The sequence below is a fragment of the Peromyscus californicus genome, unplaced genomic scaffold, assembly GCF_007827085.1.
Source record: "Peromyscus californicus insignis strain IS unplaced genomic scaffold, ASM782708v3 Scaffold_18__1_contigs__length_77618521, whole genome shotgun sequence".
Taxonomy (NCBI): domain Eukaryota; kingdom Metazoa; phylum Chordata; class Mammalia; order Rodentia; family Cricetidae; genus Peromyscus; species Peromyscus californicus.
In genome coordinates, this window is record NW_026294480.1 from 29594406 (window position 1) to 29612688 (window position 18283).

Sequence of the window (18283 nt, forward strand, 5' to 3'; positions counted from 1 at the left end):
TGGCTTACTTCATCCTTCATAACCAAATAAAAGTAAGTCTTGCCGGGCAGTGGTGGCCCACACTTTTAATCCCAGGACTTGGGAGGCAGAGGCAGGTGGATCTCTGTGAGTTCAAGGCCAGCCTGGTCTGTAGAGTGAGTTCTGGGACAGCCAGGCTGTTACACAGAGAAACCCTGTATCAAAACAGCAACAACAACAACAACAACAAAAAACCCTAAGTCTCTAGTGCTTAATTATTTGGCAAATGCTAGGTACAAAATCTCTTAAAATTTTTAGGCAAGACACATGAGTTACTGAATTGCTAGTATAATTTATGAATTTGATATCTTTACAAATGTGTGTATACATCTGATTATCCAAATGTAAAGCATGCTTTATAGTTCAATTTTACTTCTTGATATTGAATAGAGTTCATTTTTCCTGTCTATTATATGACAGGCTCATCACTAAATAGCTGTGTTCTACTCTAAGAAACATGCTGAAGGTTCATGTTAACTCTTCTGTCATGAGGAATTTTTAACATTGTTGAAAAAGTAGTCTATATTTAGAAATTATTGTACTGTAGTACTGGCAGAGTAAATCATAAATAGGAACCATAGTCTTTATTTTACTGGTTAGAGAACTGGAGTCTTTTATGGGTTTGTTTGGTGTTTTGTTTTGTTTTTGCCTTTTGAAATGTTGGTCATAAACCTTTGTTAAAGATACAGTGTTGCTGATTCTTTCTTAGGGAGTTTCAGTATAGGTTGTAATGTACATTGTACTCTCAGCCTTTATAAAAATTGTGCGTGTTATTTAGCTTTCTTTATGATATTGGTCGATACAAAATTTGTGACTACTATGACAGTTTTGAAACAAATGTTTGAAATTGTTACGGGCTAACCAGAAATAGTAGTAGAGTAGAGGACTGAATTTCTGTGTGACATTTCACACAGATTCTGCTCTGAAAAAAGAGGGGAGGTAGATTTTTTTTTTTTTTTTTTAAGTGGAATGAGGGCCTTAAGAGATGACTTGGTGGATAAAGGACTGGAGTTTGGTCCTCAGCACTCCTCATATCTGGCCGCTCACAAATGCCTGTAACTACAGCTTTAGGGGTCCAGTGCCCTCTTCTGTCCACTGCAGGCAGTTGCATACATGTGCACATACACATACATAAACAAAAGTAAGATAAACCTGTTTTTAAAGAGTGCAGTGAAAGGGCTGGAGAGTGACTCAGCGGTTAAGCATACTTGTTCTTTCAGAGGACACAGGTTTGATCCCCAGCACCCACATGTGGCTCACAACCCTTCGTAACTCTAGTTCCATGCGCTCTGATGCCCCCTTCTGACCTCAGCAGGGACCAGGCAGACTCATAGTACAAAGACATAACATGCAAGCAGAACACAGAAAGTAAAATACATATTTTTAAAAGCAGAGTGAAAATAATGGTAATTGTACTAGGCATAATTTTGCTTACTAATAAACTTATTTCTTACCCCTAACTTACTTGGGAGAATAAAAGCAATTACAGTTTATTATTCTTCCAGAAATTTGTAATACATATTTTACTTTGAATCACTTAAATAGTTTTCTCCATAATCTGTGATTATGTAGCTATAACAAATTTAACTGAAACTGAGAGGACAAAGCTAGCATACAGTTTTAGTGAAAGTTCATATATATTCTGTGACTATAAAGTAGTAGATCTTACTAACTACTTATCACAGTTGCCATTTTTAAGTTGTTTTCTGATGTCAGTTCCTATTATGTCATACATAAATTATGTGGAGATTTGGAGAGATTAAAATTATGTATTATGGTATTCCATGGTTGTGCATAAAATTATAAGAAAAAGTGTAATTCTTCTGGAGTGGTGGTTTTGCTAAGTGAGCACTGGAAAGATAAAATAGTCACTTGAAATTAAATCATCATTTTAACCATTATTTTGATGTTTTCAAACTAAATTCTAAAGTTAGCTTTTAATGTGTTCTGGAATATGGCTCTGAGAACTTCTGTTGTATCACTGGTAACAAGGAGCACACTGAACTACTTGTCTAGTTTTGTTGCATACCTTTTTTAAGGTTTGAGTTGTTTGCCATGACATTTATTTGTTATGGAAAAAAGATTTCTGTCAAAAAACAGAAACCCAAACCCTATGTCTCGAAAAACCAAAAAAAAAAAAAAAAAAGAATAGAAGCTACGCCTTTAATCCCAGCACTCGGGAGGCAAAGCCAGGCGGATCTCTGTGAGTTCGAGGCCAGCCTGGGCTACCAAGTGAGTTCCAGGAAAGGCACAAAGCTACACAGAGAAACCCTGTCTCGAAAAACCAAAAAAAAAAAAAAAAAAAAAAAAAGAATAGAAGCTGATAACTGTGGAATTCAAGAAAAGAAATAGATTAGTCTTAATATTCTGCATATGTTGTGGTTAAGCCTAACATTACCTGGCTCTACACATAAGCAAAAATGCTTTTCTGGATGCTGGGTATTTATGTTCCTTTGCCTGTTCTTTCTTTGGACATTCATAAATATATGCACTAAAAGACTAATTGCAAACTAATGTTACACTATTCCCAAAATAAGTTTCTCTCTATCTGCCTTGCTCATACTTGTAGCATCTGTAATTGTATAAATTAATTTTAAAAACCTGTTCATCTTTGCTTCTAGGATGACCTATCAGGATTGTGTCTGTCCTTTGCATGCTAAATATTCCTGCTTTCTTTTTGTTAAAGGAATTCCTTTGTTTATCTCTGTCTATTTCTTCTCCCAAGGTCTGTTTTCCATATCAACAAATGTAAGGAATGGCCTAGCTTCCTAATGTTTGTCGTAATGTTGAAATACTCTGACTGCAGCTCTTATAAGAAGTAAATTGTAGATTGAGAATCTTTGATTTTCCCCCTAAAAAGTAAATCCAGAATGCTCTCACATACAAAACTTATTGAGCATCAAAATTTCAAGTTCCAGAGCATTATGAATTGTATTATTTTGAGATTAGGGATGTCCAGACCTAAAGTCCATGAACATATTTCAAAGTCTGAAATACTCAAAATCAGAAATGCTTCAGTCCCAAGCACTTCAGATAAGGGATAGTCACCTATGTTACCTACTATTCTGTGAAATAGAGGTACTGGTATTTGGGACAAGAGTAAAAACAGTGAGCCACCTGACCTGTGCTGTTGTTTAGATGTGGGGTACCTTCATTTGTCCTAGTTGGCTACTGTGCATTCTGCTTTATAGTGGGTTTAAGTTTTGCTTAAAATATATTTAGTAACTGTTAGAGTTTGTCTCTTATAAGCCTGAGAAGCTGAGACTTTTGGAAGGTAGGGTCTTATTTTCAAAATATTCACAACTAGATGGACAAATGGTTTTGAAATTATTCCTTGTATACCTTTTCTTCAGGAGCATGGTGAATTCTGATAGCTAATGTTAAGATTCCTAAAACTAAAAAGAAATGAAAGGTAATCTGTGTCCCAAATACTAAGATTACTCTATACCTATGGGCTTCCATTGTTATGTAAAGGTCATGATATAGTGAAGACAAAAGAAGTGGGCAAAGGCTAGCTGTCCATATCCAGAACCTCTTTACAGGGATAAACCCAGAGGAGAACTGAAACAAACCTTGAAATCAGAAGGTTAGTTCTCTCCCTGTACCCCCAACTCCCTGTAACAATGATACAATATTTTTCAACAGATGAAAAATGCAGACCTGGTTTGGTGACCCATACCTTTATTTCAGCAGTCGGGTGGCTGTGCAGGAAGATAAGTTAGAGACAGCCTGGGCCATAGCAAGTCTTACACCAGCATGAGACTGTCCGAGAGAAGGGGGGTGACAGAAGGGGAGAGAAAGGCTGGGTTAGAACTCTGTATCCAGCAATGTTTGCTTTGTACTAGACAAAGTAAGAGCTTTCTTAATCTTCACTGCTTCGTTTATATACATGTTACCTTTTGTGTTATAATTCATATAATCTATAGTTTAGGAAATTTCTTTGAAATAACTTACTTGCCAAATTTTCATTTTAATAACAAAAGGTAAATTAAATGAAGTTAATGATCTATAAACTCTTTCAAGAATTTTTTAATCCTTTTAAAGTCTACCTACTAAGCTAACGTTTATTTCTGAAAAAAAATATATATATATGTAATATATATATTAATCAAAGAATGAGGCACATATTCCACAAAATTCTTCAGATGCCTAGGGTTAATTATATTAATTCTGAAGTATGATTAAGTTACTATTTTAATGACATTCACAAAAACCTGTTGCCTTGGAACTATAGAAATCTTAAGTTGTATGAATTTTTGGTTTTATCATAAAAGATTAAGGGATAAGCTTTATAAGACATTCTGTTTGTGACCTAGTAATTGTTTTATGTGCTGTACAGCAAGATTAAAAATTTCTGACAGTATTTTAAAGGGATTCTTTAAATATATATTTTTTGTATTCTGAGAATTTTTTTCCTTGGGTATTGATGCAAAAGGCTTTGTATACACTCTTTATCTGGCAGGTTATTTGGAACTTGGGAAAACAATGTAATAATAATGGTAACATTTTATTATTGTTGTTTTAGAAGTGGAGCATGTGTGACTATGGTTTTGGCTTCTGTGTAACAGAAAGAGCAGATTGTATGTTTGGGGTCCTGGAGATCAAACTCATACTCTCGTACATTCTAGGCAAGCATTCTACCACTGAGACATCTTCAGCCCTGAAGTACATTTTCATTACATTTGATTAGACTTTATATTGGAATGAGCTGCCCCTTCTGTCTTTGAGAGTCAAACAATGGAATTTGGCATAGAAAAGATGCATTACAACTTTAAAAGTGTTTTCAGGATTTTATTCCGGTACAATAAATAAAATAATGATGTTTCACCTGTTGCTTTGAAGTTTTAACCTTAAGATACTGTTCCCTTAAATGGTATATTCCATTGATGAATATTATCAGAGAATAGAAACTATCTCCTGAAAGTAACTAAAAATGACTTTTAAAACATAATCAAGAAGTTCAGGAAATAAATTGAGTAGACAAAAACCACAAGGCACTATAAATCTAACAATTTTTAGAGCTAGAGATTCAGTTCATAGACAGTGAACCAAAAATCTTCTGAGTTAGAAATAGAATCAAACAAACAGAAATGCATAGTTGCTAAAAAGTGCTTCACAATCTGTTGAATAGTAGATTTGTGTTAGTATGCATGTGTCATTATATTTCAGAATACTGTAGTTCTTTTTCCCTGCTGTGATTGATAATCTAAACCACTAGAATGAAAAGCCTAAAGACATTTTTGTCCATGAAAGTTGCTTAAAGCAAGATTTGTCAAAGTAAAGTAAAGTGCATGCTTATAATCTCTCTCACAGGAGACCAAGGCAGGAGAATCCAGAATTCAGGGCCACTGTGGGCTACATTATAAGTTCTAGCCCAGGTTAAAGTATTTAGCAAGACCCTAACTCAAACACACAAACAGAAAAACAGGATTTATCTTTAAAAAAAAAAAAAGTTCCATGTTTCTGAGTAGGCCCATGATACAGCTTCCTTATTCAATTTTACTTCTAACATTGTGTGTTAGCTTTTAAGTTCCATATGCACTGTTAACATCTGAAGAATTTGAATTCTGGATTAAAGCATAATGGGAAAATCATGGTATTTTGTTATTCTATCATTTACCTTTCTTCAGTGACATAACTACATCTACATTTTAGTTTTATTCTTTTCTGTTTTTTATGTCTTACATGTAGTAGTAGAAAAAGATTGTGTTTCCAATTGTATTTAGCAGATTTAGAACTCTTGTTTTAACAATAAAATGATCATAAGTGAAAATATATGATTTATAGCTAGTCTTATAAAACAACTTGGGTCTTTTATATAGAAACATAAATTCATGTGTGTAATACAAGTTCTATTCTTTTGTATTCTTATACTTACATACTCAATGCTACTGAATTATTTTTGATATAATCTATTAATTATTGAAGTTCAGTAAGCATACAGATCTCCTCAAATCTTAGTACTCATTCATGCTTTTTTAAAAAATTATTTTGTTTTTAGTAAGATAAGAATGTGTCTGTTACTGATATTGGATATTTATCTTTAAATTTCAGATAAACCTTTGAAAAAAAGGAAACAAGATTCTTACCCACAGGAGGCTGGGGGTGCTCCAGGAGGTAATAGACCAGCTTCTCAGGAGACGGGTTCTACGGGAAATGGGTCAAGGCCAGCATTAATGGTTAGCATTGATCTTCATCAGGCAGGAAGAGTGGACTCTCAGGCTTCTATAACTCAGGATTCAGACTCCATAAAAAAGCCTGAAGAAATCAAACAGTGTAATGATGCACCCATTCCTGTTCTTCAGGAAGATGTTATTGGAAGTCTTAAGTCTATACCAGAAAATCATCCTGAGACACCTAAAAAAAAGTCTGATGCTGAGCTCTCAAAAAGTGAAATGAAACAAAATGAAAGTAGGTTGTCAGAATCTAAACCAAATGAAAACCAACTGGTGGAGACCAAGTCAAATGAAAGTAAGTTAGAAACTAAAACTGAGACCCAAACAGAAGAACTTAAACAGAGTGAGAACAGAACGACAGACTCCAAACAAAACGAGGCTGTAGTTGAGCCTAAACAGAATGAAAATAGACTATGCGACACAAAACCAAATGAGAACAAACAAAACAATACCAGGTCAGAAACAACAAGATCAAGACCTGAAACCCCAAAGCAGAAAGCTGAATGCCGGCCTGAAACTCCAAAGCAAAAGGGTGAAGGTCGACCTGAAACCCCAAAACAGAAGGGTGAGGGACGACCTGAGACTCCAAAGCAAAAGGGTGAAGGCCGGCCTGAAACTCCAAAGCAAAAAGGTGAAGGCCGGCCTGAAACCCCAAAACACAGGCATGAAAATAGGAGGGATGCTGGAAAGCCATCAACAGAGAAAAAGCCCGATGTGTCTAAGCATAAACAGGATATCAAATCTGACTCACCTCGCTTAAAATCAGAAAGAGCTGAAGCCTTAAAGCAAAGACCTGATGGGCGATCTGAGTCACTAAGACGTGACCATGATAGTAAACAAAAATCAGATGACAGGGGTGAGTCAGAACGACATCGGGGGGATCAGTCAAGGGTTCGAAGACCAGAAACATTGAGATCTTCTAGCAGAAATGAACATAGCATTAAATCTGATGGTTCAAAACCTGAAAAGTTAGAAAGAAAACACAGGCATGAATCAGGGGACTCACGGGACAGACCTTCTTCTGGGGAACAAAAATCAAGACCAGACAGTCCTCGTGTAAGACAAGGAGATACTAACAAATCCAGACCTGGTTTTAAGTCACCAAATAGTAAGGATGACAAAAGGACAGAGGGTAACAGAAGCAAAGCAGACAGTAATAAAGCGCACACTGACAATAAGGCCGAATTTCCAAGCTATTTGTTGGGGGGCAGGTCTGGTGCATTGAAAAATTTTGTCATTCCAAAACTCAAGAGGGATAAAGATGGCAATATTACTCAGGAAACTAAGAAAATGGACATGAGAGGAGAGCAGAAAGACAAAGTAGAAAAAATGGGATTAGTTGAAGATCTAAACAAAGGCGCTAAGCCCGTAGTTGTTCTGCAAAAACTGTCGCTGGATGATGTCCAGAAGCTAATTAAAGATAGAGAGGATAAAGCAAGAAGTTCCCTTAAGTCTATCAAGAATAAGCCATCCAAGTCAAATAAAGGTAAGAGTACTTCAACTGCCGCTGTATTCCTTAAGTTTGCTAAATATAAGCAATGAAATTCTATAAAACTGAAAAAGCTGCTACAGGAAAATGCAACCTGTATGTAAGAAAACAGTGAGTTATTTTCAGGAATATAGATTAAATTTTCTTAGTAAACTTTTCTCCCACTCCTGTACTTGAACTAGTCATGGCAGTCATGAATTTTACTTCTGTCTGGGTATAGAAAGACGTTCTTTCTCTGTTATTTCAAGTATTTCTGAAAATTACTGGTTAATCAAGTGAATGATGTGTTACAGTAGACATATTTAGTGCTAAAAAGATACCTTGGCTATAGAGATACACTATACAATGTAGTACTTAATGTCTAACATCTTGGTAAAGGTGTATATGGTATGCAAGAGCAAGTTTTATAATTTTTAATTGTCAGACATTACTTCCTTACAGACTTTATGATTTAATTATTGATGAATCACTAGAATTTTTATTATTTATAAAGTTACTTAAAAGTTTTTTTCTGGGGAAAATAGTTAGGGAAATAGATTTTGTAACTTAAAAATATAAAAAGGTAGGGAATGGCGCTTCCTTCTTAAACTGGTTTAAATTGTTGTTTTGTGGCGGTAAAGCTGGTGTTATTTTTGCATGGTTGCTGAATTAAATTCTCTAGTTACCTGACTGAAATTGAGTGCTGAGAATATAATTGCAGTTTATGGGGAAAAAAAATACAATCTTGTATTCCTTTGTATACCTGCGTTTAATATATCGTTTGTTTTTTAATGGTGCCATGTGGCAAGACCTACTTAACCTGTGTTTCATCTGATAATACAATCTAAATAAAATGTAGTTCTTTTTTTTTTTTTTTTTTTTTCTTTTTTTTTTTTGGTTTTTCGAGACAGGGTTTCTCTGTGTAGCTTTGCGCCTTTCCTGGAACTCACTTGGTAGTCCAGGCTGGCCTCGAACTCACAGAGATCCGCCTGGCTCTGCCTCCTGAGTGCTGGGATTAAAGGCGTGCGCCACCACCGCCCAGCAGAATGTAGTTCTTAAGGCAGCAGAGCAAAGCGTTTGTTTGACTTTAGGTTTTCATTCCGTGACCATCACTTAAAACTTTAAATTTATACTTACAAACAAATATATTAAATCTAGAATTACTGTGCAGTATGGTAGTCAGTAGCCTTTTGGCTATTTAAGTTGAAATTAACATAAATTAAATATCAAAAATTGTTTTTCAGTAGTCAGGTGTGGTTTTTGACTACTGTATTGTTCAGCACAGATAGAGAAAATTTGTATCATCACAGAAAGTTCAACTGTGTAACACTGCAGTATAGTAGAAACAGAAACTGTAATTATTACTATTTATAGTGTACTGTTGTAGCTGTCTACCAAGGGAAATAGTATTATAAAAATCTCTTCATTCAAAGTGATTTGTGGCTAATCTGTTTTTACTTTTACATGGTTTGTATCAAACATTCACTTTTTTGCTACTGTTTTATTTCTCAAAAATGAAGATTACTTTCGGAATCGCTATTACTTGTGCCCTTCTAGGATTGTTAGGGCAATCAGAACTATAAATTAATAGGTGGTGTTTATTGTTTAACTTGAATGTGTCCTTCTGCAATTGCTTCTTAAAATAATTCGAAGAGGTATAGAATATGTGACTGGCACAAGGGTTGTTTCTTTTAAATGAAGTTTGTTTGATAGGGTTTGCTGTTGGTTTGGGGCTGTTTTAGTTGGTTGGTTGGTTGGTTGGTTGGTTGGAGTTTTTGGTTTTGTTTTGTTTATTTTGCAGACAGGGTTTCTCTGTGTATCCCTGGCTGTCCTGGAATTCAGAGACCCATCTGCATATGTCTCCCAGTTGTTGGGGTTAAAGGCGTGCACCATCATGTCCAGCTAAATGAAGATTTTCATTAATTCTCAGTGAATGTTTTGGGACAGCTTGTATTTACAGAGAATATAGTTTGGGGGCTGAGCATGGAGGGCATACCTGTAATCCCAGCACTCAGGAGACAGGAGCAGGCAGATATCTGTGAGCTCGAGGCCAGCTTGGTCTACAGTGAGTTCCAGGCCAGCCAGGTCCGCTGTTTGAAAAAACAAAGCAAACAAGCAAAAGCTAGTGAAAAGGCTGAGGATAAAGGCGCTTGCTACACAGCCTGGCAGCCTGAGCTCTCCAAGTTCTCCAAGTCCCAGAATCCACATGTGGAAGGAGAGAACCAAGTCCACAGATTGTCCTCACCTTCTCTCCATGAATACTGCCCCAGGGATGCCAGGAATATCCATACATCATGGGCATGCGCACTCACAAACACACATACTAAAAATAAATTAAATTTAAAAATAAGAATATGTTATGTAATTTTAATAGAGGAAGTGGAAAGGTGGAAAGTGTCAGCTGCCTTGCCCTTTAAGCTCTATTTTAACAAAGTCTTTTACAACTACTAAAGAACATTAAGAGATGTGTAGAGGTGGGTGTGATGGTGCAAGCCTGTGTCCCAGCGTTCTGCACCTGGACAGCAAAGGCAGGAGGATCTGAGCAAGCGGTAGGCCAGCCTGGTCTATATAGTTAGTTTCTGGCCAGCCAGAGCTAGACATGAGATCCTGAACAGAGAGGAAGAGACAGGCAGGAGAGTCTCTGTGAGCTGTAGGCCAGCCTGATACACGGAGTGAGTTCTAGAATAGCCAAGACTCCATAGTGAGACCCTGTTTCAAAACACAAAACCAGCAATAATAGTATATTATTGGGCGAATGAGAAGGCTCAGGAGGCAAAGGCTACAAACTCCAAATTGTTAATAGCTATGTTATTTTGCATTGTTTTTTCATATCTTTCTTTAATGCTAATTCATGTTTCTTATAAGTATATGCTTGCTATGGTCATATTAATAAGTAAATAGATTGTCTACCTATTAGTAGTTCATGTCTACATATGAGGATATTTGTGTATATATGCACATATATTAATAGATCTGCAATTATAATATGCAGAATTTTGGGGGGTATTTTGTTTCCTGAGACAGTCTCACTATGTAGCCCTGACTGTCCTGGAATCCACTTTGTATACCAGGCTGGTCTCAAACTCACAGAGATCTACTTCACCCCAAGTGCTGTGATTAAAGGTATACACCACAACCTATACTAGCCAGGGTTTTGATAAAAATATCTTTTGATCCTCAGATTTATTTCCAGACAATACATTAGATTGGGGAGTGTGGGTTATAGCTCAGAATCCACATCTATTGTTTTGTTTTTAGTGATATTTATTTTTATACATATTTTAGATCTCTGTTACTAAGCTGACACAATTACACAATTGTGTATTTTCTTATTATTTGTAGTTGAAGCACAGTTAGGTAAAAGAATTAGTCTGAATATTGTTGGGATACTTTTACACTTAATTTTGTCCTAGCACAAAAATTCTTAGTAACTTTTCCTTTGTTGAAAAAGCCATAAAAATCTACCCTCAAATATTTTTACTTTAATGTTTATATAGTTAATACTCACTCTTCAGGATAATTTTAAGTTCTTTGAATATGCTTTAGGCCAATAAATTTTCGAAGTACAGAGCAGTATAAATTAATTTAGGTTACTGACATAATTTAATTTTTATATGAGTGTATTGAATGTAAACTGATATTGTTACATTTGACCACTGAAGTAATATGTATGTGGCCCTTTCATACATAATAAGTGCCTAATAAATCAATTGGGACTATGTTGCTGTTAATATTCAGAAAAGGCCGTTGTGTAGAGATTAAAAGTATATATTGAAAAGCCAGGCATTGATGGCACATCCCTTTAATCTCAGCATCTGGGAGACAGAAGGCAGGTGGAGCTGAGTTTGCCACCAGCCTGGTCTACAGAGCAAGTTCCAGGACAGCCAGATCTACACAGAGAAAAACAAACTCTACATTCTCACAAACTCTATCTATAACAAGAACTTCTTAATTTCCAGATTCTTGTTCTCTAAACTTTGTATTAACTTTCTTTGCCCTGCCGACTGCCTAACTTCTGTTACACTACAAAAGAAACCTAGTCATATTCCGTGTGTTCACGTCTCCTCAGCCTTGTTTTGATTTGTAGTCATTACACAATAGGTTCCATGTCTGTCCTGTTTCCTTCCAACATTATCTTTTTGTCCCTGTGATACAGAGAACCTTTACTGTCTTATATTTGTATCAGTGTATAAAATACCAAAAATATTTGTTTTATCAGAATAATATATATAGCATATCTACAAATAAAATATTAAATAATAAAATGATCCTTTAAGAGTGGCATGATAACTAACATGCTTTACATAGCCCTTAACAGTTTAATATCAGTAATTACCAACATATAGACACTCAGAAGTATCTCAGAAAATCTTCACTGAGGGCTGGGAAGATGGATCCATAGCTAAGAGCACTGACTGCTCTTCTAGAGTGCCCAGGTTCAACTCCTAGCACCCACATGGTGGCTCACAACCAACCATCCCTAACTCCAGCTCCAGAGAATCTGCTGCCCTCTTCTGGCCCCCATAGGAATCAGACATGTACATGGTGCACAGATAAATGTGAAGGCAAAACACACATAAGAACAAAATAAAAATTTTAGATCTTTAAAAAAAAAACCAAACCTATTTTCAAAAGGGGAGGTTACAAAATGTTCATTTTTTTTTCTCTTCCTTCTACTTTCTTCCAGCTACTTTTTTCTCCATTACTTGATTTAGTGCCTCCAAAAATATCCTTTACGATTTGTGTGATCACCTTTTTTTTTTTTTTTTTTGGTGTATGTGGGTTGTTATATGCATGTCCACATGTGTGGGCACTTTGGTGTGGGTGTCAGGGGTTAAAGTTAAGTGTCTTCTGTGATGAATCTTCATTTTCTTTCCTGATGCATTGTTTCTCACTGAAGCTGAAATTTGCTCACCTATAGCACTAGTTTGGCTAGCCAGTGTGCCTCCTCCTAAGCCCTAGTGTGATAGGTGAGCCCCATTCCCATCTGGCTCTTCTTAGATGGGTGCTGAGGATGTGAGTATGGCCTCACACTTGGCAAGAGCTTTGTCCACTGAACTGTCTTCTTCTAAAAACTGAGTTACTGAGTAGGAGTCTGGAACATATCTACTAGTTCTAACAGCTGCCAATGATGTAATCAGTGTTCCTTGGCCTGATGATAGCAGTTCTTAGTAGAAGTACTTAGCATCTCCTTTACCTTTTGTAGTCATTTGAACTACTAAGTGCTGCCTTTAAAATGTGTTGTTTGCCATCCTTTACCCGCCCTTACCAATCTCATCTAGTTGAGCTGTGCTTTGCTCAGCTTCTATGGAGAATGACGTTTCTGAGTGAGTTTGTAGCATAGTCTGAATTCTTGAACTGGAGAATATTGTTCTATCTTCTTTACAATAGAAAAGAAGACATACTATTCAAGAATTTTTAATAATACCACATAGAATTTTGTTTTGTTATAGCAGTTTTATGATGCACATTTCAAAAATCTCACATAAAGACTTTAGAAAGTGTTGGGAGAATATTTATTATAGAAATTAATCTCGTTTGTAACTACTAGTTAGGTGTGTTTTGAGAAGAGTTTTGAAATTTTTTGCCTATGATTTCCATTTGTAGAAATGTTATTCAAATTATATGCAGTAGTTATTAATGTAAAGAGATTCATTCAGTAGAAACTTTTTTCATACAAATTAAATGGATTGATCTGGAGATTGAGCTCTGTGTGGTGTTTGCTCCAGGGTAGCTGAGACTATAGGATCAGTTTAGTACTGCAGTGAGAGAGATGAACATATAATGAAGGTGTTTTTACTACTTAACCATTTTGTATTTCAAGTCACCCCACAACGTAGTTTCTGTAGGGTTCTCAGACATGTAGAAATAGGCATCTTATATGTCTTAGTTACTCTTCTGTTGCTGTGATAAAATGCTGTGACCAAACCCACTTAAGAGGGAAGAGGGTTAGGGTTAGTTCAAGTCCATCATGGCAGAGAAGTTGGCACAGCACAAACGGAAGCAGCCACTCACACTGTAGCCTTCAAGATGAGAGAGCGCCGGATGCTGGCGCTCACCTAGCCATTGCCTTTTGTGTCGTCCAGGGCTTAAGGCCTGGGGATGCCCTTCTCACATTTACTCCGTCAAGTAGGTTTGACCAGAAGCTAACCTAACCTAAATAATTCCTCACTGGTGTGCCCAGAGGCTTGTCTCATAGCTGATTCTAGATCTTGTCAAGTTGATTGATAATCAGTATTAGCCATCACATATTTGATGACAGAGAGGGTTAGCAAATAACTCTCATAAAAACTTTCTTCTATTTGTAAAGGAAATGATCTTTAACATACTAAATTCCCTTATTCTAAAAAAATTAATGTGACCTTGCTGAAGAGTCTATGCAGATATCAAGCAATAAATCCTTACTTGATATAGTACTATAAATAAAATGGGTATTCTAAATATGGGCCTTCCTACTTTTCACACCAAATACTCTGGCTTCTTGTGTTTCAATTTTTTGAAGTTCTCATTTAAACTCACATTATATAAATTATAGTACTGGAAATAGTGGAATCCAAACTTTAAAAAATAACCTTTCAAAGCTTGTTAATGTTCATTTTTGAAAACTGAGAAACCAGCTTTCTTCTGCTTTGTACAGTTATGAGGAACAAATGAATGTTGTAATAACAGCTATACTTTATATACAAGAATGCAGCCAATCCACTTTTACTGAGTTCATCTAGTACACTTTTAAAATGTCTTTAGGTGTATATTGTTTGTAAGCAGTGTGTTATTTAGGATGCTCCTGCTGCACTGCACTACTATCATTATATGTACATAGCAGGAAAAGGGTCATATGACCCCTAATTCCTACTTTTCTGTCTTGAGTAGTATGATGTCATTTACATAATTACTTGCCAGAAAACAAGTTCTGACATTCTTCCATGTGGTAATTTGACAACTGAACAATGAAATCTTTGTAATGTTGATATCAAAGTTAAAACTACAATGCTAACACTGGGGTTTTTTTTTTGCCTGTTTCATTTATAATAGTGTTCTTTCGTGATACAGATCAACTAATTCCTTAATATTTGTCTTCATTAAACAAACTATTTTACAAGAACACATACCTGACATGCTTAAGATACTGGTTTCAGTGCCCAGTAACTCCCCCCAAAAAATAACAGATGGTTTTGTGATGACCGAAACTTTATATAGTGATTCCACCAATAGGATAGGTACCACTGTTTCATTTTAAACTAAGTGTAATGTGATATGGATCAGAGACCTGCAAGCTTTTTCTGTAAACGACTATAAGAAAATATAATTGCTGTTTCAGTACCAACAGTCTTTGTAACTATCTTTCAATGTGATCTGCTCTTCTTTGTATTCCCTTATTTGGGGGCATTTTAAAGGTTATAGTGGCCGAAACTAAAAATCTTTAGTGTGGCTCTTTTATTTCAGTAAATAAATATTCAACAGTGGCATTGCTAAAAAGTTTGAACACCATTTGCTGCATTAGCAGAGTCTGAGTATGCACAGGTCGGAAGATGGTGTGTGTGTGGGGGGGGGGGGTGTTTGTTTATATGAGAGAGAGGGAGAGAGATGGAATTCGGAAACAGAGCCTAAATCATTAAAAATAATCTCAGGACCATAAAACTTCCCGGCAAGATGGTGCATACTTTTAACTTTGGCACTTGGGAGGCAGAAGCAAATGGATCTTTGTGAACTGGAGACCAACCTGATATACATAACAAGTTCCAGGCCAGCCAGAGCTACATAGTTTCTTGAAAGAAAGAACAACCATAAAACTAATTTTGCAACTTGCTTCTAAGTCACGACTTGAAAATTCCTGGGTAAGGGCTTGGTGAAATGGCTCCATGGGTAAAGGCACTTTACCAGAGCTAACCTGAGTTCATCCCCAGGAATCAAATGGTGGAAGAAGAGGACCCACTCGCTAAAGTTGTCCTCTGACCTCCACACTGTGGCATGCATATTCCTGCTTGTGTGCATGCACATTCACACAGTGAATAAATAAAAGTCCTTTTTAGTGAGAAAATTACTAGGGAACTGAAAAGAAGACATACCAGTTCACAGACTGCTGAAACTCTGTTACTTTCAGGACCGTTGCTTCGATGCCATTAGATAGAGAGAATACCTGCACAGTTTACCCCGAGAACTCCTCTAGTGCCCCAGAGAAGTGGCTGTTAACCCTCCATCCCTTTTTTTTTAATAATGCTGAACAATAATTAGGTTTCCTGGCAGCATTTAAGACATCTATGTTCTTAGGCAAAATTAAGGCAACTTTACACGCAGTTACTGTGTCCCTCTCCATTAAATTAAGACCTTGCCTTGTGATGTGACTTATGCACAGAGCCTTTTTCTTATTACACTGACAACCACTAACATTTCACTCAAGTGCTATTTGACTCAATGTACGAGCCTCCATGCCAAAAGTATGTAGTTTTTCTCCCAGTTTTCTGTCATTTTTATTTTTATCAAATTAGTACTCAAACATAAAAGTCAACGTTCTTTCTGTGAAGCCAACTTTTTGTAATCTCAGAGTTTGCATTCATGAGCTCTCCATATCCATGCACTCTCCGGGGATTTCAGGCCCTGGTTGAGTCTTGTGCTTTCCCTACCAGTCACTAGAATTGCGTCTTTTACACAGACACTGTCTGTGTGCATGGCAAAGCAGAAAACTGAGAAGTCTTGAAGAGCCTTTGTGATACTGAATAAAACTTTCAGAACAGCAATGGGTATATTCTCAAAATTGATATTATATTCTATTATCTTAAGTAATGTAAGACTCTTGAGACTGGGAAATATATCTTGATACCAATTTTTTTGTTATGATTTGTTTTTTCTTTTTATGTAAGCACTGTCATTTGAATGTTACAAGAGGTAGTGTTAATGTTGGTTATAAGTTGCTAATGTCTCCTTGCTGTAAACCAGTAAGGAACATTTGATCCCATTTTATAAAATCTACCATGTAAGACATCAATTCCAGTCTTCCACACTAAGGTTTTCATAGGTAAGTAAAGTTAGGTAAAATTGTCACCTTTATTAGTCACCAAGGGTAAATTGTCTTGGAAAAAATAGTGTTTGCTACTTCTACTTTATTTTTAAATAGCCAAAATAATACTAGCAAATGTTTTCTTCATAGAAACTATGTAAAAATGTTTATGTCACTAGGTTTTCATAGTGTTGATGATTCTCAGTATAGTTTGTTGATAGATTTTCCTGTCATTACTCATTCGTGGGAAAATGTAAAACTATCAGAACAGGCTTGGATTCACTATTTTCAGTTGTAAACATTTTTAAATATTTTGGTTTATCAATCCTACTTTACAGACTCCTGTTATATTTAATTAAATGTTACTGTTTTGTCCTTACAAGGAAATTTTTTGTGATGTTAAAGGCATTCATTTGCTTCTCAAATACACAGTGGCAGGTAAAGATGCATAAAGCTCTTACCCAGCCACCATAGCCACTGTCAGAAACAGAGGAAGAGAAGGAGGTGGTAAGTGCCCTCTCCCTTAGTGTGCTTGAGAGCTGCTTTACTTTCAGCTGTGGAGGCCTGCGCTGGGCCTAGTGAAGACTAGTTTTTAAAAAAGCTCGACATAGAGGTGACAGTGGAACTCAGTGGCACAGTGCTCCCAACATGTGTGAGACGCCAGCACCTTTTAGGGAAAGTGATTAAATAACTAATTTTGTTATTACAGTAATGGTGTCGATTTTTGGAGTTACATAAGTATATATGCATGTATAAATTTTTTATGTTTAGGGTTAAGAATTCTATTGTAAATATAAAAAGATTTGTTTTATAGTGTTAATTTGGTTAAAATTTTTATCTTCAGATTTAAATTTCTTTCTCACCTTTCATTAATAGGTAGTATAGATCAATCAGTGTTAAAAGAATTGCCCCCTGAACTCCTGGCAGAAATTGAATCTACCATGCCACTTTGTGAACGTGTGAAAATGAACAAACGCAAACGTAGCACAGTTAATGAAAAGCCAAAATATGCTGAAATCAGTTCAGATGAAGATAATGATAGTGATGAAGCTTTTGAATGTAAGTATCATTTAACTGTTTTTAGGAATTAAAGGCAGATTAATATGTGTCACATAATTTGGGGGTTAACAACAGCACAGTTACCTTAATTCTTAATAACCTAGTATAGCAAGATTTTTTTTTCTTTATACTTTAAAATTATATGAAAGATGAGATCAGTTGGCACCAAGAAAAAAATTGAGATGAGCTGTAATTAGTAATAGAAAACACCAAGTATGTGTCTATTTGTATTTAACCTGTACTGGACTCCTGATATATACTAGGCATTGGAAATAAAAATACAAATAAAAATGTGACCCCCTGTCTCACAGTCTCAGTCTCTTGGGGGAAATATGTAATTAATAATTGTAGTACAATGGTAATAGTAAATGCAGGGTGCTGTGGGAGCACATTGGCATCAATATCAGTGGGGGTTCGGAGAATGCTTACTGGAAGAGGTGACACTTGAGTTGAGTCTGGAAGGACACGTAGGAGATAGCCAGATAAAGAAATATTTAAAACCATACTATCACTAAATTATGAATGGCTTAGCCACATTGTGGATAATCTGTGTGGTTTGGACCTGGC

The 18283-nt window shown here is 36.0% G+C and overlaps 1 protein-coding gene across 2 annotated transcripts in view; it reads left to right on the forward strand.

The window, feature by feature from the left end:
• The window catches only part of Nipbl (NIPBL cohesin loading factor), a 168825-nt gene that overhangs the window by 87456 nt on the left and 63086 nt on the right, over positions 1–18283 (forward strand). For both annotated transcript variants that reach the window (XM_052743159.1, XM_052743160.1), the window contains exons 10-11: positions 6073–7680; positions 17534–17716. In XM_052743159.1, coding sequence (XP_052599119.1) covers positions 6073–7680; positions 17534–17716 — 1791 coding nt within the window. The remainder of the gene's footprint in view (positions 1–6072; positions 7681–17533; positions 17717–18283) is intronic.